The sequence below is a fragment of the Podarcis melisellensis genome (genome assembly GCF_964234715.1).
Source record: "Podarcis melisellensis genome assembly, chromosome: 6".
In the NCBI taxonomy this organism is placed as follows: Eukaryota; Metazoa; Chordata; class Lepidosauria; order Squamata; family Lacertidae; genus Podarcis; species Podarcis melisellensis.
This window is the reverse complement of record NC_138538.1, coordinates 48,719,475-48,739,730: the sequence shown is the minus strand read 5'-3', so window position 1 is coordinate 48,739,730 and position 20,256 is coordinate 48,719,475. Positions and strand designations below refer to the sequence as shown.

Here is a 20,256-nt window from a genome sequence, read left to right as displayed (position 1 = left end):
GTTCTGGAGGTCTGTTCTTAACCAGAAACTGTTCTTAACCTGAAGCACCACTTTAGCTAATGGGGCCACCTGCTGCTGCTGCACCACCACTGCACGATTTCTGTTCTCATCCTGAAGCAAAGTTCTTAACCCGAGGTACTATTTCTGGGTTAGCGGAGTCTGTAACCTGAAGCATATGTAACCTGAAGTGTATGTAACCCATATATATACTGGGTAAATTTTACTGCTTTCCCCAGGAAACCAAGACGATGACAGGGGCTTAGGAGCAGTGCCTGGCCGCCAGCATGAATTCCGAGAGGCCCTGGCTTTGGCTGTGAAGTACTGCAAGGTCCTGAAATGTCCAAGGTAGTATTTTAAATAGTTAAGATCTATGTATATTGAACACCAGTGTCATCCTTGTGCCATAATACAGGAATGATCAGAATTGCTGCAGTGGTTGTTGTGTTAATTGAGTTACGTGTCTCCTCACTATTGCACTTTGAAAGTGAAGTGGTATAATTTAAGTGCCTTTTTCATCACAGACCCATGCAAAAACAGGCCCTCAAACCTGGAAAGAAAGCAAAGGGCAAGTTATGTGTTTGCCTGTTTTTTTACTTGTCTGTCAGCAAACCTGCTAGCCATGCTAGAAAGAATCAATTGCTATCCTTTATTGAAATGAAGCGTCTTTCCTCATCTTCCCGCTGCCCCCGCTCCACTCTGGGGTCTTCTTTGCTAAAGGTGGGAAATGTGCTAAGGAAGCAGGCACAGGATCTAGCCCCTTTCCATAGCTCCGTGTCCATAGTTCCATAGTCTTTTTCTTGCCTTATGCAAGGAAACCATAAATCTTGTAAGAGGCACGAGTTAATGCAGGATTGTTCCACAAAAAGACATCTGATTTACCATAGCTACTGCCCCTGCTGCTGCTGCAAATCTTCCCTTGCTCAGGGGTAGTGTCTTCCTGTGTTAAAATATGCAGCATGCAGCCTTTATTAGGACAGTCTTGTAGTACATAAATATTTTAAAAAGGAGAAGGGCAATTAAAGGCCAAATATGAGCGAAAGGGAAGAGAGTCTTATAGGAAGGTAATTTTTGCACAGTCATGTATTATTTCAAGGGAGGGGCTGGTTTTAAGGAGGATTGAAGCAGGGTGGTGTGATGGACAGAAAGTGGAAATTTGACTCCAAAGATAGGGAGGAGGAACAAAACCTAAAGAACAGCAAAAGCACACAGTTAGCAGGAAGGTGGGATGCAAGGAAGGAGAGAGGTCAAGTGTTGTTGGTGATAACAGTGCAGATAAAGATCCTTCTATTAGTGAATACACACATTCTCTCCCATTTAGGGCATCCCCAGCCCTGGCGCTGAGATTGGCACCTTTGGTAAAACTAGCTACTTTCCTGCCTGGAGTGGTTTTGTTTTAAAACCTTGCTTTTTCATTCACTAGTTAAAAGACAAGTGTAATAAGAACACCTTTTCCATTTGAAAGGCTTTTATTTTCTGAACACAGTGGCATCTTTAGACATGACGTAGCCGGTCTATCACTCAAGGCAAACCCATTGGGGGAGGAGTCATAGCTCAGTGATAAGAGCAAATGCATATTCTTGCATTGCAAGGGCTTGGACTAGATGATCCTCAGGGTCTCTTCCAACACTACAATTCTGTGCTTTGCATGCAGAACGTCTAATGTTCCATCCCAGGCATCTACAGGTAGTGCTGAGAGACACCCGCCTGAAACCCTGGGGAGCCGCTGCAAATCACTGTAGATCAGCTTTTCTCAGCCTTGGGTCCCTAGAACTTGTTGTACTACAACTCCTATCATTCCTAGCCAGCAATGGCCAGTGGTCAAGGACAACGGGAGTTGTAGTTTAATGACTTCTGGGGACCCAAGGTTGGGGAAGGCTTGTGTAGACAGGCTACTGGTATGTCTAGCTTAGCATTAACAATATAATTTCCCATGCTCATCTCAAGCGGGCATGAACTTCTGGATGGGATGTTTAGCAGTGTAGTCAACAGAGATTCAAATGAGTAACCACATCGAAGGGATGAACCAACCCAGGCAGCCTCACTTAGGGGCATTACTGAGCATGGAAGTGTTGCTTGCAGTCTCTGCTGTGCAACAGAATGAGACACCTCACCTCTGAGTGCGGAGGGAGAGAAAACATAGGCAGTAAGACGCAGGCTAGTAATGAATGACAGATGTTGGGACATTTCCAAAAGCTCACCGGCAATACCAATTTTGCATGGCGCTTTGCGTTACACGAAGAAAGCAGAACAAAGTGGTGCAGCTGGCTATTTTGTGTAAGACCATGCCCTTTTAACTTGGAAAATTAACACCAGTCTGTTTTTGCAGTTGTACTCAGCAACACTGTAGTATTTTGCTAAACTGTAAAACAGACACACTGAAACCAAGCAGACATAAATTAGTCATAACTGATGCAAGTTCAGTTATTTTAGTGGATTCACTCCAAGTATGATTTTAGTAGGTAAAGGTAAAGGGACCCCTGACCACTAGGTCCAGTCGTGGCCAACTCTGGGGTTGCGGCGCTGATCTCGCTTTATTGGCCGAGGGAGCCGGCGTACAGCTTCCGGGTCATGTGGCCAGCATGACTAAGCTGCTGACTAAGCATGACTACTAACTATTTTAGATACCACCAATTAGTTAGAAATCCCATTCACCCTCAAGCAACACATGCATGGAAATGGTGAAAGCACATCATCATTCCTACCCAACTGATTGTGTGTGTGTGTGTCCAGCATGGTGATCAAATACTATTAAGGTTCTGTCAGTCTTCCTATAATGCTTTTGCATTTCTAGCCTGTGGGTGCTGTTTGTGAGCTCATAGTCTATGCCAAGCTAGGTGAGTTCATGGTAAATAACAGAGTATAGTTTGTATGATTTTGATACAGACATTCTTGTCATTCCTACTACATGTTGCAGGTGTTAGCTTATCCCAGCTGAAACCCTGGTGTAGCGATGTGTGTTGATTGCTGAGTGCTGGAGGTGGCGTCGTGGGTCAGTGCATCTCCTCAGGGGAAAATTAAAGTGGGCATGAGACAGCTTTCAATTCAGTAGCATCATATCAGCATCGTGGATGCCTCGAGGGCAGAAAGCCGTCAGCACTGCTGCTTCTGTCCCTCTTCCATCCTGATCTAGCCTTTTGCTTACAGGATCCACATTATGGCCGGGCGAATTCCTTTGGGTGCTAAGAGGGAGGAAGTGTCAGCAGAGATGGAAGCCACCTTCATTGAGAACCTCAGATATGCTGCGGACATCCTGGCTCAGGTAGGGGTTGGGTAGATAGATGCCTGTTAAGCAGCAAGCTGCACTGCTTCATCAGAAGGGTGAGGTGCCTATTCAACACTGATTCCATTTGGGGGTGAGACACTTTCCTGAGCTCCAGAGAACCCAAGAGGCAAAGTGTTAGCAAGACCTGCTTAAAGAAGCTCCACCCCAGTTATTAGTCAGGCCTGGCAGGAGGGCACACAGGAGTGGTTGGGCACTGGTGGCAGTGGTTAGGAAACTGGCCAGTGACAAGAAATAATATAAAAGAGGTGAGTTGCCCAGCAGCAATTTTCCTTCGCTTGCTAGCCTAAGGCACTGAGTGGATATTCTTCCATTTCCTTGCTCTGGTATTACAGGAAAAGATCACTGGATTATTGGAGCCTATTAATAGCCGGATTACTGATCCCCGTTACTTCTTGACTACTCCAGAGCAAGGTAGGCCATGGCCTAAGACTCCTCCCTTCTCCACAGATAGGGAATTGTCCTTCTAAAGGAGTGTTTCCCAAACTTGGGTCTCTAGCTGTTTTAGGACTACAACTCCCATCATCCATAGCTAGCAGGTCAGGAACGATGGGAACTGCAGTTCAAAAGCAGCAAGAGCTCCAAATTTTGGATACACAATTCTAAAGCAAGGGTGGGAAACCTGTGACCCCCTAGATGTTGCTGAACTACAACTCTTCATCCCTCACCGCTGGCCACCGCTCCTATTCAATAGGAGATTGAATACAGCAACATCTGAAGGGCCACAGGTTCCCCACTCATGTTCTAGAAGTTGCTGGAGAATGGGCTTTGGGACTGCACGATGACAGGAAATGGAGCAAATTGCCCCCCCGCCCCCAGAATCAGTTGTGATATTGTGAATCTCCATTTTTCTTCAGCTGCTGCCATTTTGAAGAAGGTGGGAAGCCCCAACCTGAAGCTGCAACTGGTGAGTGTCACTAAGGAAAACCTGGATTCGGCCATAGAAGTGGGTGTTGGGCTTAGAGGACCTATTACACTGGTTGGTGCAACAAGAGGCCCACCAGAGGGATGAGAGAGGCTGAACAGCAGGCATCCCCAACCTAGTGCCCTCCAGATCCCACCACCCCCTGCCCTTTGGCCATTTTGGCCGGGGCTGATGAGAGGCCTAGTCCAGCCTCTGGAAGGCAGCTAGACTGAGCCTTTTTATGTTTACTCCACAGGACATTTTCCACTGCCAGATCATGGATGGTAACCTGACTCAGAACTTGGAAAAGTATTTCCCAATTATTGGTAAGACAGGAAAGGTGCAGTGGTTCCCTAGTATGGCTTCAAAACTGGGATCCCTTGCAGGGGTTGTTCCTAAGCAAAGGGGCAGATGCTTCTGTAGTGTCAAAATAGTTCCAGTAAGACCCCTATGCCTAGTCCTTCATTTGCCCCTGATGGTTACCTTCTTTCTCTGCAGGACACGTTCAGTTTGCCCAGGTACCAGGAAGGCATGAGCCCGACAGCCCTGGTGAATTAAACTTCCCTTACCTCTTCCAGCTGCTGGAGTCAATGAGTTACAGTGGCTTTGTAGGATGCGAGTACAAGCCCAAAGGCAAGTCTGCTTAAATTATCCCAAAGGAATTGGGGTAGGGATTTTGCTGTGTGAAATGAAGCGTTGTAGCTGGGAAATTTTTAGGCTGCTGATGTAACCCACTGTTTCTCTGCTTCACAATTACCAAAACTGTGGGCGGGGTGGTGGTCCTGAAGAAGTGCAAAACTGGTGTTGCTGATGCTTTTGGCTTCCCTTTACAGAAGGCACATTGAAGGGGCTGGGCTGGCTGCACTCATACTGGAAGAGTCATGGTGTACTGGATAGTGGAAGCTGAGGGGTTAAGTTCAGCAGCTGGAAAACTGGACTAAAGAGCATCAGAGGTGGAGCGCAATCACTACATGCCAACTTGGAAAGTCAATGTTCTTTTGTTTGTCTCTGTTCTGGATGCATTTTGCCTCCTAATAAAACAAAATAGCATTCCTAGGGTCTTGCTCCAACTCAAGTCCTGGAATGGCTAAAGGCTTCACTTTTGTGTGTCTTTGTAATTTGTTCCTGAACAAATTACATTCCTGCCCGGTCTTTCCAGTAAGAAATATATCCTTCTATTATTATTTTTTAATTACTCATTGCAGTTATAAGGGTTGACCCACTAAAAAGGAAAGTTCACCTTCCCGGAATCACACTAAGCAATGATGCTGGCATGCCTCTCACAAGAATGGGGACTAGTGTGGTGCAAAGGAAGGGAAGTCCCTGCCTCTCCAGATCTAGCTCTTTAGTACCACTTAGTGGCCCCGGATGAGATTTCCTAGATTTAAAGGGGCATCTTAGCTTCTATCTGCATGCTGCCGCTTAAATTACTTGTGTTCCAGATCTTACACTGCAGCGTATAACCATAGGGAGACACGCGTGGCACAATTCAATCTGAGCCCGAACCATCTTCCTTAAAAAAGAAACTGGCACCATCATACAAGCCTGGAGTAAGACCCTGGCACTGGTCCCTGCAGTGCATCCTGGCAGATACGCCATTCTGGCAGGCTGGTGGGAACCTACTTTGTTTCGCGCCAGGGATAAACTCAGCAGCTTGTAGGGGAAAAGCTATGACAAAGATTTTTATTGTTATAATTAATGATCCATTTTATTTAATTTACTGTACATTCACTTCATATATATATAAAAATTCCCATCATTGTGCAGTTCCCTCTCGCTAAAACCCATCCAATGAGTCACTCTTAAAAGCGCCAGGCCACGTCAGCAGCTCCACTTGCCTTTGAGCCCTGGCGCCAAAGTGCCCAAGGGAAGGTGGCACATCCGTCCATATATGCCTCATCCTGTAGTTTTTTAGGGAAGGTGCTTACCGCCCCCCCCCTTAAGGCTGTGCTCCGGTCTCCAGAGCAGTCCCCCTCCCTTGATTCTGTTCGGCTCAGTCAGGCTTCAAAGTGTCCTAACCAAGCTCTTACCCAGCCATCTGTAGCCTCACATCGCCCACTACGGTCCCCCATGTGTGCTTCTGCCACTTGCGGTGCCCTCTTCGCCCCAGCTGGGCCTGTGCAGCGTGCCCCAGGTGGAAGGAGCCAACCAACACTAGAGCAGCCCTGTCCAGAGATTGAAGCAAGCTGTGTTTATGACCGATTCCAGATGGTGGTACGTGGACACCAGCTGCGGCAAGGGGCTCTCGCTGTTCTGGGGCTGTACTGGGAATGGTTCTCGAAACACCACGGTCAGGCTCTGCAAAAAAAGACAGCTGGGTTAAACTAATGGCACTAGCAAGGCACGGGGATCTAGCCATCTGCCCATAGTTAAGCAACAAAGCTCCCCGATAGCCTTTCCTTAGGCCAAAGACTCCTCTTGGGAAGGCTGTTCAGACAGGATAACTTCAGGACATTTGAGTTAGCAGTGCCTGGTGCAGCGCAGGGCGAGCAGAGCTAGTTAGACGTTCAAAGCCAAAACAGCAGCCCCAGGGCTCTGAAGTTGTATGTCATCAGTACTGAGTAACCCTGAAGCCCCCCCCCCCCTTGAACTGCTGAGCTATGAAGAAGAAAGGGTCTTACCGTTTTTCCTGAATGGGAATCAAGGAATACGAGCACAAAACAGTCTGTGAATTTCTGGTTCAGCACGACCTGCAGCGTTGGGGGCAAAAGCGCTGCATCAAGAGAGAATCATCCGCCACATTAAAGGAAGCAAGGCAATAATTGCATTGTTCCCACTGGGAGGGTCAGAACTTTTTTCTGGGGGGGGGGTAGGGCAGATGGGTAAGAAAAAACCAGTGGGCAAGGGGAACAGAAGTCCATAAAGCCTCTTGATCCCACCCACCCAACTGCAAATCCTGGACTGAAGCAGCTTTCCAGTAACTAGAGGGCAGCTTCTAATAAGGAAAGAAACCTGAAGGACTGCATTTCAGAATTTCTTTCCGTTGTCGAGCCAAGGGGAGCTGGCACGGATGAGTGAAAATGCCAAACCTGACCGAGCAAAATGATCAAAGTTCGCTCTTGATTTGACTGACGGGAAAGCTGGTTAGCAAGGAGAGGCCCACAGCTGGAGAAAATGATGCTGGAAGGGACTTACCAAGTACTGAGTGCCAGCATCTGCATTCTGGAAATGGCGGCAGCTCTGGGGGAAACGGCTCAGCAGCACCTTGATAAGACTCTGGTACCAGGAGACTGTCATGGTGAGGAAGCAACTCTGCCACAGAGAGAGAGGAAAATGAATGTAAGCCACCAGATGTCCACTGAGAGAACAGACTGCTAGATTAGATGGGCTCTGGTCTGGTCCAGTAGGGCTCTTGCGTTCTTTAGCGTCCCGTAGCTTGGACCATGCTGGGATCCTATGAGTGTTTTCTGCCCACCACAGTATGTCACAAGTGTGCGTACACCCATACAACATGCACCCCCACTGACTCAAGCAGCTCAACTCACCAGCTGGGGATCAATGTCAGCAATCGATTTCCTGTGCACGGCGTCCAGCAGCTCCTCCAACTCGCCTAGGGAGAGCTTGCCCAGCTTGAGCTTGTCAGAGGCCAGCGGCTCGAGCAGGAAGAGCCTCTTCCAGAGGTTGTCTCGGCGGCAGTGGCACTTGGCAAGCTGCACCATGCTGCTGAGCTGCTTCTGGGCAGCAGCCACCTCAGAGGCAAGAAGCGGGAAGAGCGGGGATGTGTAGAAGAGCCCGGGGCCCACCTTGACCTGGGGACCTCCTGCATAGAACTCCCCACTGTCCTCCACCTCCTCCCAGGGCTCTGGCACTTCCTTCCGCTGCCAGCCCCCCTCTGCCGTCTCCCAGGCGGCACGTCCCAGAACTGGCTCCAGCGTGTCCCGTTGCAGGCGTGGCAGCTTTTTGAAACGGCGCATGTCGGCCGTCAGTCGTGGAAACAGCTCCCGTTGGCTTGTCATGATCACGTAGAAGTGCAACCTGTCGAGGAAGGGAACAGTTGTCATTGCTGCTCATTGCCTATCTCGCTCACCAACAGCCCCACAGTGTGGCCTCTTGTGGATAGACAGTAATTGTACTGCTCTCCACTTCACATGTCCATTAAGTACCTGGTCAACCCGTGGCCTGGACTGGTTCCCTGCAGCCCAAACCTAAGGTCCACCAATGACGTTTTGGAGGTCCCAGGTTGCAAGGTGGTTAGATTGGTCTCAACTAGGTCCAGGGCCTTTTCAGTACTGGCCCCGACTTGATGGAACGCTCTGTCACAAGAGACTAGGGCCCTGCAGGACTTGACATCTTTTTGCAGGGCCTGCAAGACAGTGCTGTTCAGTCTGGCCTTTGCTTTGGACTCAGTCTGACCCTTATGTTTCCCTCCCCTTATGGTCTTGATTTATCGTCTACTTTTAAAATGAGGATGCATTTTAAATTGCATTTTAACCTGTGCTTTAAATTGGTTCCCCGCCCCCTATTATGCTTTTACTGTGATTTTATTGGTGTTAGCTGCCCTGAGCCTGGCTCTGGCTGGGGAGGGCGGGGTATAAATTATTATTATTATTATTATTAAACATAACCCAGCTGCCAATAAGCTGCTCAATTCTTTTTTTGGCACACTGCATGTCTGAACAGTCAAGGCTGTTTGACCTTGTAACTGCTCATGCAATTGGCTTTCCCCCTGACTTGCCATTTCCCAGTTCATCTCTTACCTTAGCATATGTCGCTCTGACTCACTTTGCTCCTCAAAGGGAGCAGCATTGTGGAACACAAGCATGGAGACATCGAAGTCGTCGTGGTGACGCAACCCCTCTGAATCCTTGTAGGAGCCAGAGCTGTAAGGAAAGAATGCAAGGGGTTCTCTACATGGTCAAGAAAGCAGCTGCAGTCCTTTTGGGCCACAGTGTGGACTGCAGCCAAATGGACTTGCATTGCAGCAGGTAGTTCATTTGAACCAAAAATAGGCTCTATTGTTTCCTACAAGTGAGGGGGGTGGGGGTGTTACAGCCGTTACTTGACTCACCACTGTAGAATGATGTGCGTGAGAGTCAGACATATGTGGCACCTTTTGGGTTCGTAGCACCATTGCCACGTAGTACAGTTTGGGCAAAAATAAAATTGAAGCAATTTAGGAGAGAAAAATCAGTGGCTAGGAATACATCAAAGAGTTTGGAGTTGCAGGATACATTACACATCAGCCAACAGATGAGCCTGATACAAGGACCATTTTGTGTCAAGTTTCTCAGTCCAGGAATATATACCCCAGAACAGACATCTGCACCTTATACCACCATCCAAGCAGCATAACAAACTTTGTATTTGTGTCTTTTTTTATTATAATCATGTCTGTTTTGCAAACAGATATTTGTAACTGCAGCAGCCTGGTAATGCAGAAAGCTAGTGTTTGAAGCCTCCCCAGTGCTAGAAAAGGTTTGTACACACAAGTATTTTGTGAAAAATGCCCCACATTTGACATTTCCCCCATCTCTGAATTCTCAAGCCTTTTAATGGACTGCTATGTCTAGTTTCAGAGTAACTGGCATAAAACACCAGCATGTCACAACTAAGCTGGTAAGAAGGTTGTTCTATCCTGAAAAGCAAATCTAGGAAATCCATGGGCATCCCATATCAAGGACTAGGCAGCTGGAAAAAGGTTGTGGGACCCTTGTCCCACCTGTGTGAGATCAAAAAGCTAACGCCACCTGGAAGAGACTGTTTGGTGTTTGAATCAAGAACCTAATACGCAGGTAGGCAAAAGCTAGGCTTACTTGTGCCATACCTGGAGCCAGTGTGGCTGTGTTGTATTCCAAAGGAAGTTGACGAAATTGGATTTCTTTTGAAGAGGATAAAGCACCCTGTGGGAATGGGATTCTGGTAGCAGCCGTTAAAAAACGTGGCACCAAAGAGACAAGAGTCAGTTCAATCCAAGGAAGGAAAACAATAGTTGGTAATCTGAATGCCAAGTTGCTCACATGAGGTTTCTCAAAAAGAATAAGAAATTCTATGTTAGCAAAACACAAACACGGTCTCTAGAGGCAAATGTTTTATCCGTATCCTCTCCTCAACTGTCAGCAGCAGTAAAAATTGGTTGGTGGAATTGTCCTTGGTTGCTTTTGACTGGTTGAGAATGAATGCGAGACTCCGCAATAAGCAAAATTTAGGTAAGTGACTAGGAATAATAATAATGACTAGAGTACAATTTACAAATTAAAAAAAAAAATTAGAGAGTTAAACAGCGTCAGAGAAGTGTGGTCTGCATTTCCAGGCTACCATGCATCTGAAAAAAATAGACTCTAGCCTACAAAAGCTTATTCTACAATACAGTATGTTAGTTGTGGAGGGCTAAAGAGTTGAGTACAAAATGAAATGCCTTCTTGTGGCACCTTAAATTAAATACTTCCTTTGTAAATCAAATACTGACAGTACCTTATTGGACTTCTGCAAATAAAAATATCTTTTTCCCTAAATCACATAAAACAAATAATTCATTTGCAATCATTCAAAATGCATTTTTGCCAGTCCTGGACCTAGTAGGTTAAGTCCTAGGTAACACAATATAAAGTCTTAGGCTTATTTAATCTTTGTGCAGTGCCTAGCTATGTTAGGTGCATCCTCATAATCATCATCACCACTGCAGAAAGACGTAAAAGGTGAGATACCTGGCAGCCTTTTGAATGACGAAGGTGGAAGAAGATGCATGGCACATGAAGTTTAGGGAGTGGGGCTCACAGACAAGTGTCATAAGTGGCACTGAGACAAGAGATTATCAGAGCAGCCTGGAAATCACTTGCCTGTTCCAGATGGAGACTAGGGCATACTCATTTTGCTCAGGGCTGGGAGTGCCCTTCTTGCCCTCAGCGCTAGTTCCTGGTTTGGCCATACGCAGTGGTTTCATATGATAGGTGTTGGCATGGTCAGTTATATAGTTGTACAGCTGGTGTGCTGTAATGGAGCTGGTAGGCAAGGTCAGCGCACCTGTAGGAGAAGCGGAAGGATTACCATATGTTTGCTTACGGCCATAGGATCGCTTGGTTCTGGGAGTCTGTGTGGGGGACAGAGGTCTACCTGCTCCACAAGACAAACCTGAAATGAGTCCCCGTTTGTGTTATTACATTCCTTCTGGATGCTGTCGTCAGAGATAGTGCAACCATCTTCCAGTTGTTTGCCAGAAAACATTAGCCTTTGCTGGTCAAGGGAAATGCCTGCTTTGTTCCTTTAAATCACTGTTAGTTGTTGGCTACTTATGTCAGCACGCTGTTTTGGGTTTATTTTCCTTTTTGCTGATTTTCTAAAATGATCTTCTAAAATGTTTCCCTTCAACTTCTTGTTTGAGTGCCACTTGCTTTACAGCGTTTTATTAAAATAGCTCTTTAAGCCCACACAGTCGGCTTCTCCCTGGTTCTTAGCTACTGGGTTCCAGAGTTCAAAAGGCCCTTCTGTTGTTAAAAACAGGAAGGGTTTTATAGGTCCTTTAAATTTTTGGCATACTCCTGTGCTCATGTAACCAGGTACTTTAGCGATGTGGAGCCAAGTGTGCTAAAGGAGGGCCAGCAACACTGAGTTTTTATTCTACTAGAGTAAAACCTCCTTCCCACTTGTCTATGTCAGATTGGAAAGCTCATTGCTGGTAGGACCTGACTGGTTTACAGCTTATAAGCAAAGCAAGAAGTCCCAAGACAGAGATGAAGATGATAACAGGATCTTTGTGACTTCTCAGAATACAGCCACCTACTGGGGCCACAGGACAGGTGCAGTTGGCTGCGCGGAGCTATAGCTGTCTAAAATTTCCTCAAATGCCCCCAGAAGTCCTCACCTTGGAAGATGTGATTGCGTCCAAACTTGGGGATGTCAGGGTGCTGGGCAATGAAGTCTTCCAGAAAGCTGGTGAGATGATAGCCTTGCCGCAGCGCCATATGGGATCCAAGTAGGTACTGGTGCACGATGCGCAGGTGGAAATCGTAACTGAACGAGTGCACATGCATGAGATCACGCACCTTGTCGCACTCCTCCGTGAAGAGCATAGAAAGCTAAGGTGAACAGAGAGAGAAATCAGACCTGAACCCAGTTGCCTAAGGGAGATGCAGTACTATTGTATGGTGCTGTATAGGGGAGGTTCAGAAAAGTACAGAGAAAAGGAAGTAGTGAGGGAAGTAGCCTGATGTTATCCAACCTAGGCAGCTAGGTCATACCTTACAGAAAACACCAGAGTGCCCCTGTCGCTAGCCACTGAACCTGGGGTGCCCTTTTACCTACGCTAGCCCTTTTGCCCTTTCGCTTCAACCTGCAGGAGAGCTAGCTGGATGAGGACCTTGCCTGGCTACTAAATTGCCAATCTCAGATGCAGGTAAAATGGGCATGGTAATACAGCAGTGGCTCATGGGGACTGTGGATTCCATGTGGGTTCTCCATTTGCTTCTGCTGAAGGTCCTTTCAAAGGGATCCACCAAAGATTCCATCAGTAACAGAGGGGTGATCTCCCCTGCCCGGATGAGAAACATCAAAGCTGCAGTGTCTCTGTGATCAGTTTAAATTGCCTCAGCAACCTTTTTCTTTAAAAACAAAACAAAAAACTTCCTACTCTTAACACTCCTAAAGGGCAAAAAAAGTAGAGAAAGGATAGAAATAGGCAAACTAAAAAGTCTGGCAGAACTCTGCTTGGAGTTAGGGAGGTCTGGAACTGCAAAGAGGTTCTCTACCACAGAGGATAGCAGTGGAAAGTCTGATTTGCACAGCCTTCCCTATTGCAATGAGCAGGAGAATCAACCCTCCCCGCACTATAGGAAAATTGGGGTGTAGTAGGACTGGCTCCTGTAGTTCCTGTCTCAGGAGGTCCATGCAGGGCCATGTGTGAGGTGCTACCACCCCTGAAGTTCTGCTCAACATATGTGGAAGAAGAGGAACTTTGTGGCTGTGGGAGGTGGAGGCAAAGGCCGTACACCAATTTCCACAGAAGAGTGGAATATAAAACGCCATTAGACTTGGAGGTTTCCGAGTACAGAATCATGTGTCTGAGATACAATTAGGATAAATTTAAGCCATCACAGTGGATCTTGCCATCAAATAAACAAGTTGTCTGGTCCTTCTTTAAAGTAGTATGTTTAAGGCTTATACGGGTAAAGGTAAAGGACCCTTGGACGGTTAAGTCCAGTCAAAGGCGACTTCGGTCTCTGGTGCTCATCTCACTTTCAGGCCAAGAGAGCCAGTGTTTGTCCACAGACAGCTTTCCGGGTCATGTGGCCAGTGTGACTAAAGCGCTTCTGGCAGAACAGGACACCGTGACAAGTGCCAGAATGCATGGAAACACTGTTTACCTTCCCGCCGCAGCGGTACCTATTTATCTACTTGCACTGGTGTGCTTTCAAACTGCTAGGTTGGCAGGAGTTGGGACAGAGCAACGGGAGCTCACCCCTTTGTGCACACCCAGGGTGCTCTGTGGGTGAGTGAGGATTCGAGGCAACTTAGGAGGTGCTGGCCTTGGTTTAATTCAGGAGGAAAACAGATAAATGGGAGCAGATGCCTAAGTAGGCACAAGAAGAAAAAATGGGAAGGATCTGCTTTTTAAAAAGCTGTTTAAGAAGTTTGCGCAAGTGACGTTCCCATCATTACAAATAAGGCATGTGCATTTTGCACTGTTCCAATCCGATTGCCAATTGCAAGCATTTTTGTTTACATTTTGTTCTAATATTTCTTTCTGATTTGTCAGAATTCCAGCTTCTCTTTTTTATATAAAAAAAGAGAAGCAGGCGCTCAATTCCAAAGACTGGAAAAATGAGTTTGTAAAGACTAAGGCAGCATCTCCTAAATGCTTAGACCAAAAAGTGTCCAGTGCTAAAGTGACTTTTAAATATGCTTCAAAAAGTTCACCATTTTCCCTCTCCCATGTGTCAGTATCCTACGAGCCCCATTCTTCTTCCTCCTCTAACATTGCAGTTAAGACAGAATAGGGCAACCTGATATGTTTCTCTAAGCAGTTAACTTCTGCTGATGGGCTGGCCTGGTGTATGAAAATTAGGTAATCAAGTAATCCAACGTTCACATGATTTGTTGAGTCTTCTGTGAAGCTGTAGCAAATTTAAGCTGTTTAAGTTGTGGAATTCTGTTTCACAGTTGACTAAAAGCAGATTTAAAGGCAGCAGCTTCTATGTGGAAGCCACTGAAAAAAGCATTTTCCCACACTGGTACAGTCAAACCTTGGCTCCCAAACACCTCTGGATTTGGAATGTTTTGGTTCCTGAACGCCGAAAACCCAGAAGTAAATGTTCCGGTTTTGGAATATTTTTTCAGAAGCCGAACATTCAACGCAGCTTCCGCTTGAGTGCAGGAAGCTCCTGCAACCCATTAGAAGCCGTGCCTCAGTTGTCAAACATTTCGGAAGCTGAATGGGCTTCCGGAACGGATTACGTTCAACAACTAAGGTTTGACTACTTGGACTACTGCAATGCGCTCTATGTGGGGCTACCTTTGAAGGTGACCTGCAAACTGCAATTAATCCAGAATGCGGCAGCTAGACTGGTGACTGGGAGCGGCCACCGGGACCACATAACACCGGTTCTGAGAGAGCTGCATTGGCTCCCAGTACATTTCCGAGCACAATTCAAAGTGTTGGTGCTGACCTTTAAAGCCCTAAATGGCCTCGGTCCTGTATACCTGAAGGAGCATCTCCACCCCCATCGTTCAGCGCGGACACGGAGATCCAGCGCTGAGGGCCTTCTGGCGGTTCCCTCATTGCGAGAAGTGAGGTTACAGGAAACCAGACAGAGGGCCTTCTCGGTAGTGGCGCCCACCCTGTGGATCACCCTCCCTTCAGATGTGAAGGAAATAAGCAGCTATCTTCTCTTTAAAAGACATCTGAAGGCAGCCCTGTTTAGGGAAGTTTTTAATACAGTGGTACCTCAGGTTAAGTACTTAATTTGTTCCGGAGGTCCGTTCCTAACCTGAAACTGTTCTTAAACACTTTAGCTAATGGGGCCTCCTGCTGCTGCCGTGCCACCAGAGCACGATTTCTGTTCTCACCCTGAAGCAAAGTTCTTAACCTGAAGCCCTATTTCTGGGTTAGCGGAGTCTGTAACCTGAAGCGTATGTAACCCAAGGTACCATTGTATTTAATGCTGTATTGTTTTTAACACTCGATTGGGAGCAGCCCAGAGTGACTGGGGAAACTCAGCTAGATGGGCAGGGTATAAATAAATTATTATTATTATTGACTGTACTTCATGCAGCAGATATCCTTAGCCTCTGTGCTGGCATCTATACTTACAACATCTACATGCCAGACTTCCACAGCTCAGGTAGTGGCTGCATGTGTCAAGATCTCTTTACATGTTACAGAACACAGTTGCTACTAACATTAGCGCGGCAGTTTATATACTATAATCTGCTCAGGCTAGTTTATAGAGCTGCTCAGGCAACTCGCTGCTGCTTCCAGAATGTGTTCGGTGTCACTGGAATTCAGGGTGTCAGTGGGTGTCTCCAAACCCCAGACAGAGCGAGGAGATGGCAAGTAATTTTCTGCATTTGAAGGAAGGAATGGAACTCTGTAGGACCAGCTTTCTTCCCCCAACCTCTCACAGTGCCCAGTGCTATGGTCTGACACCCCATAATACAGTAAGAGACCCAGCTAAACCAGGAATAGGCATGACCAAACACAAAACAAACCCAGACAAAATGGGAGCGTATCCTCTCATATTCTGGCGTCAGCTCCACCTAGTGAGATAACAGAGGCTGTTTGTAGCTACGAACCTGAGAAGGGTTGTTGAGCAGTGTGCAGACGGGAACCAAGATGCTCTCCATTTCAGAAACCCAAGCTATGCCTGCTGCAGAAGTACTGCTCAAAAGGCTGCCAGTCCTACCTTGCGGGAAGGGTACAGGCTGGCACTTCTAATCCTCACATATATTCAAGAGTAGGGGAAGCCTCTCTTGTCTGGGTCAGGCATGTCTAGATCTTCAGGAGAAGGCATGCCTTCTGTTATTCAGAGATCCTGGGGGCAACGCCCAAGTCCTGAAGGAAGCTTAAAGCTCAGTGCAGCGCAAAAGGATAGTGGCAATCATTGTTTCTCTCTGCTGAGGCACAGCATAAGCAAGCAAACACAATGGGGAAGATTACCAAGCCACAGCCAAGGGAAAATGTGGCCTTATTGAGTCCTCAAGCTCAACTCCTCCACCCCCTTCTCAAGGGATTCCATGCATGTGTATTTCAATATCTTCTATATCCATCCAGTTCTGACCTCCAGGGCAAAAGAGTGAACATAGCAATATTACCTGTGAGTTGACAGTCTGCCCCATGGGGATTCGTGAGCACTCCAGTGCGTACTGCTTCACACAGAAATAGCAGCCCTAAGGAGAACGGCACCGGGTGAGATATTGGCTTTTATCTGCCCCTAACAACTACACACCGGCACCTACAATGTTAACTACTGCTTTAAAAACTGTTTAGAGGTGGTATTCCTGCTTTCATTCAGGATAGGCTGTCTCAACCTGTATCCCTCTCCCAATGCCCATTGAGTGTGTGTGTGTCAGTTGAGTGGTCAGCCATACCTTCAACTTAGACCCACCTCACCCAACTGGCCTATGAGCACTTGCGATGGCTGCTTCCCCTTAAGCAAGCTGACCTGGCCTGTTGTGCTTAGCACGGAAGGAAAACCTGTTTCCACTCACCTGGAAAGCTAGCTCCATGAGCACGATGCCCCCAGGCAGAGCTCTCTGCAAGTGGTACGTGGTGACAGGAGGGCTGGCGCTCTGGAAAAGAAGCATTTGCACTGGAACAAGCTCTGTTGATGCCTAGAGAACATGCTCCACCCCTCTTTCCAATGGCCAAGCCCCCTCTCCCTGCCGGAAGGTCCCCCCAACTCAAAAAGCCAGGCTGCTCACCTTTGGGCTCCCCTCCGCCTTTGGCCTGGTGTATGAGAAAGAGGCCCGGCCCTCAATGCCCATTGCTGCCAGAGCTCGGATCCTGCTGGTGCTGCTGAAGAGCAGAAGAGAGACAGGGAGGGGGAAGATTAAAGATCTGCAAGGGTGTGCTGGCAACACATCTTGATGCAAGGGGGGTTAGAAACAGACTAGGATCCGCGAGCGAACACCCCATCACATTTCTTCTATGAAAAACTTCCCATGGAGCCCCTGCTAATTCCTCCTCCCTCTAAGCAAGCATGTCCATGGCTGCTATAAACTTGCTGCTGCCCAAAGCAGCATTGCCATCATTATTCTTAACCTGACGTCTTACCCACCCTTCACCTTAAGGCAGGGCTTGGCAACCTAAGGCCCATGGGCCACCAGTAGGGGGTTGTTTAACCCAGTGTTTCCCAACCTTTTTTGGGCAAAGGCACACTTCTTTCATGAAAAAAATCTCGAGGCACACCACCATTAGAAAATGTTAAAAAAATTAACTCTGTGCCTATATTGACTATATAAAAAGTAAAGTGGTGCCTCGCAAGACGAAATTAATTCGTTCCGCAAGTCTCTTCGTCTGGCGAGTTTTTCGTCTTGCAATGCACGGTTTCCCATAGGAATGCATTGAAAATCAATTAATGCGTTCCTAGGGAAACCGCCTTCAGACCAGGTCCGGGGACAGTCTGTCCCCCGACCTCTTCTGAAGGCTGGGGGGGATGGGGACAAGGGCTTTTCTTCCCACTGCCAGCCTTCAGAAGGCTGTTCTGAAGGCTGGCGGTGGGAAGAAAAGCCCTTCTTCCCACCTCCCGCCCCGCAAGCTCCGGGGACAGGAGGGCTTTGCTGCCGACCGCCAGCATTTTAAAAGCCCCTGCTGTCCCGGGGCGATTTTAAAATGCTGGTGGGCGGGAGCGAAGTCTCCGCTGCCCCAAGGAGATTTTAAAATGCTGGGGGTCGGCAGCGAACGCTTCGCTCCCGCCCGCCAGCATTTTAAGATCGCCCGGGGCAGCGGAGAAGTCTCCGCTGTCCCGGGAAGGCAGGCGGGGGGAGCAAAGACTTTTGCCCCCGCCTGCCTTCAGAAGAGGTCCAGGACCTCGTTCTGATGCCTGGCGGCAGGGTGCGAGGTTCCCGCCCCACCGCCCGGCATCGGGGCATCGTTCCGATGCCGGGCGGCGGGGGGAGAGGTTCCCGCCCCACCGCCCGGCATCGGGGCATCGTTCCGATGCCGGGCGGCGGGGGGAGAGGTTCCCGCCCCACCGCCCGGCATCGGGGCATCGTTCCGATGCCGGGCGGCGGGGGGAGAGGTTCCCGCCCCACCGCCCGGCATCGGGGCATCGTTCCGATGCCGGGCGGCGGGGGGAGAGGTTCCCGCCCCACCGCCCGGCATCGGGGCATCGTTCCGATGCCGGGCGGCGGGGGGAGAGGTTCCCGCCCCACCGCCCGGCATCGGGGCATCGTTCCGATGCCGGGCGGCGGGGGGAGAGGTTCCCGCCCCACCGCCCGGCATCGGGGCATCGTTCCGATGCCGGGCGGCGGGGGGAGAGGTTCCCGCCCCACCGCCCGGCATCGGGGCATCGTTCCGATGCCGGGCGGCGGGGGAGAGGTTCCCGCCCCACCGCCCGGCATCGGGGCATCGTTCCGATGCCGGGCGGCGGGGGGAGAGGTTCCGATGCCCGGCGGTGGGGGGAGAGGTTCCCGCCCCACCGCCCGGCATCGGGGCATCGTTCCAATGCCCGGCGGCGGGGGGAGAGGTTCCCGCCCCACCGCCCGGCATCGGGGCATCGTTCCAATGCCCGGCGGCGGGGGGAGAGGTTCCGATGCCCGGCGGCGGGGGGAGAGGTTCCGATGCCCGGCGGCGGGGGGAGAGGTTCCCGCCCCACCGCCCGGCATCGGGGCATCGTTCCAATGCCCGGCGGCGGGGGGAGAGGTTCCCGCCCCACCGCCCGGCATCGGGGCATCGTTCCGATGCCGGGCGGCGGGGGGAGATGTTCCCGCCCCACCGCCCGGCATCGGGGCATCGTTCTGATGCCCGGCGGCGGGGTGCGAGGTTCCCGCCCCCCCGCCCCGCTTCGGAGCAGCGTTCCGATGCCAGGCGGCGGGGGGAGATGTTCCCGCCCCACCGCCCGGCATCGGGGCATCGTTCTGATGCCCGGCGGCGGGGTGCGAGGTTCCCGCCCCCCCGCCCCGCTTCGGAGCAGCGTTCCGAAGCGGGGCGGCTGGGGCAGGTGTTCCCGCCCCCCCCGCCCCGCTTCGGAGCACCGGGAGAAGCGATCTCCCCGCAGCCCCTTGCTTCAAAAGAGGTCCGGGGGCAGCGCTTCCCGCTGTCCCCGGACCTCTTTTGAAGCAAGGGGCGGTGGGGAGAAGCGATCTCGGGCGCCGGGGCGTGCAGGCGCACTGCTCGCTCCTCTTTCCGCGCAGGCGCCTTCTCTCGCTCTTCCCACGGCACACCAGGCAAGGTCTCACGGCACACCAGTGTGCCGCGGAACACCGGTTGGGAAACACTGGTTTAACCGGCCTATGGACCCCCGCCGCCCGCTTGGGGGCCCCTGCTGCCCAGTCGGTTAGCTCCTGTACGCAGTGCTAAACCGGTGCGGACCGCCTTCCACGACGTTGGCTGGCTTCCCATTGGCTGCAGGAATTTACGTGCCGGAAATAGCATTTGCACATGCGTGCGCACTCCAGCCCACTGCTGCATCTGCGGGACCGTGAACCAGCCCAAGGCACAAAAACTTTGCTGACCCCTACTGTAAGGTGTTGGAGTTGCAGCTACTCGAAGGTACAATATCAAAAACTGTTTCGGGCGAATTACAGTCGCCACAATAGGGTGGATCCATATATTTACTACTACCACTTGTGCCCTCCTGACAATCCCCACTGACCTGCGCGTGGGGGACGGAGGGCGCACCTGCACCACAATGAAGCCCATGCTCTGCAGGTACTGGATGTACTGCTGCAGGAAAGTGTGGCACAGCTCCAGCAGCCAGGCCTCATCCTTGGTCCGACATGGCAGCCCTTCTGCGGAGTCACAGCTGTGGCTGCGGTCCCTACCAGATGCCGTGGAGTCATTTGAGCGGTGTCGCTTCTGAATGGCAAAGGAGTAAGGGGAGAATTGGCATTTTTCCTCTGAGTAGGCAAGAGAAAAAGGGCAGGGAGGGCCTATACCCCACTTCTCAGGTGATGCGCATGTGTGTGGGGCAGCCACACA

General features: G+C 49.8%; 2 protein-coding genes across 7 annotated transcripts in view; one reads left to right on the top strand and one right to left on the bottom strand.

Annotated features, from left to right (window-relative positions):
- The window catches only part of HYI (hydroxypyruvate isomerase (putative)), a 143,892-nt gene extending 138,609 nt beyond the window's left edge, over positions 1 to 5,283 (top strand). For both annotated transcript variants that reach the window (XM_081916205.1, XM_081916206.1), the window contains 7 exons: positions 237 to 345; positions 3,145 to 3,259; positions 3,616 to 3,694; positions 4,138 to 4,187; positions 4,441 to 4,510; positions 4,683 to 4,817; positions 5,018 to 5,283. In XM_081916205.1, coding sequence (XP_081772331.1) covers positions 237 to 345; positions 3,145 to 3,259; positions 3,616 to 3,694; positions 4,138 to 4,187; positions 4,441 to 4,510; positions 4,683 to 4,817; positions 5,018 to 5,091 — 632 coding nt within the window. In that variant the 3' untranslated portion in view covers positions 5,092 to 5,283. The remainder of the gene's footprint in view (positions 1 to 236; positions 346 to 3,144; positions 3,260 to 3,615; positions 3,695 to 4,137; positions 4,188 to 4,440; positions 4,511 to 4,682; positions 4,818 to 5,017) is intronic.
- A 581-nt stretch (positions 5,284 to 5,864) lies between these two features.
- Positions 5,865 to 20,256, bottom strand: part of SZT2 (SZT2 subunit of KICSTOR complex) — an 83,246-nt gene continuing 68,854 nt past the window's right edge. For all 5 annotated transcript variants that reach the window (XM_081916173.1, XM_081916177.1, XM_081916175.1 and 2 more), the window contains 11 exons: positions 19,931 to 20,133; positions 17,037 to 17,130; positions 16,824 to 16,904; positions 16,428 to 16,502; positions 11,983 to 12,196; positions 10,961 to 11,144; positions 8,882 to 9,004; positions 7,670 to 8,159; positions 7,320 to 7,436; positions 6,806 to 6,874; positions 5,865 to 6,482 (listed from right to left, as the gene is read on the bottom strand). In XM_081916173.1, coding sequence (XP_081772299.1) covers positions 6,339 to 6,482; positions 6,806 to 6,874; positions 7,320 to 7,436; positions 7,670 to 8,159; positions 8,882 to 9,004; positions 10,961 to 11,144; positions 11,983 to 12,196; positions 16,428 to 16,502; positions 16,824 to 16,904; positions 17,037 to 17,130; positions 19,931 to 20,133 — 1,794 coding nt within the window. In that variant the 3' untranslated portion in view covers positions 5,865 to 6,338. The remainder of the gene's footprint in view (positions 6,483 to 6,805; positions 6,875 to 7,319; positions 7,437 to 7,669; positions 8,160 to 8,881; positions 9,005 to 10,960; positions 11,145 to 11,982; positions 12,197 to 16,427; positions 16,503 to 16,823; positions 16,905 to 17,036; positions 17,131 to 19,930; positions 20,134 to 20,256) is intronic.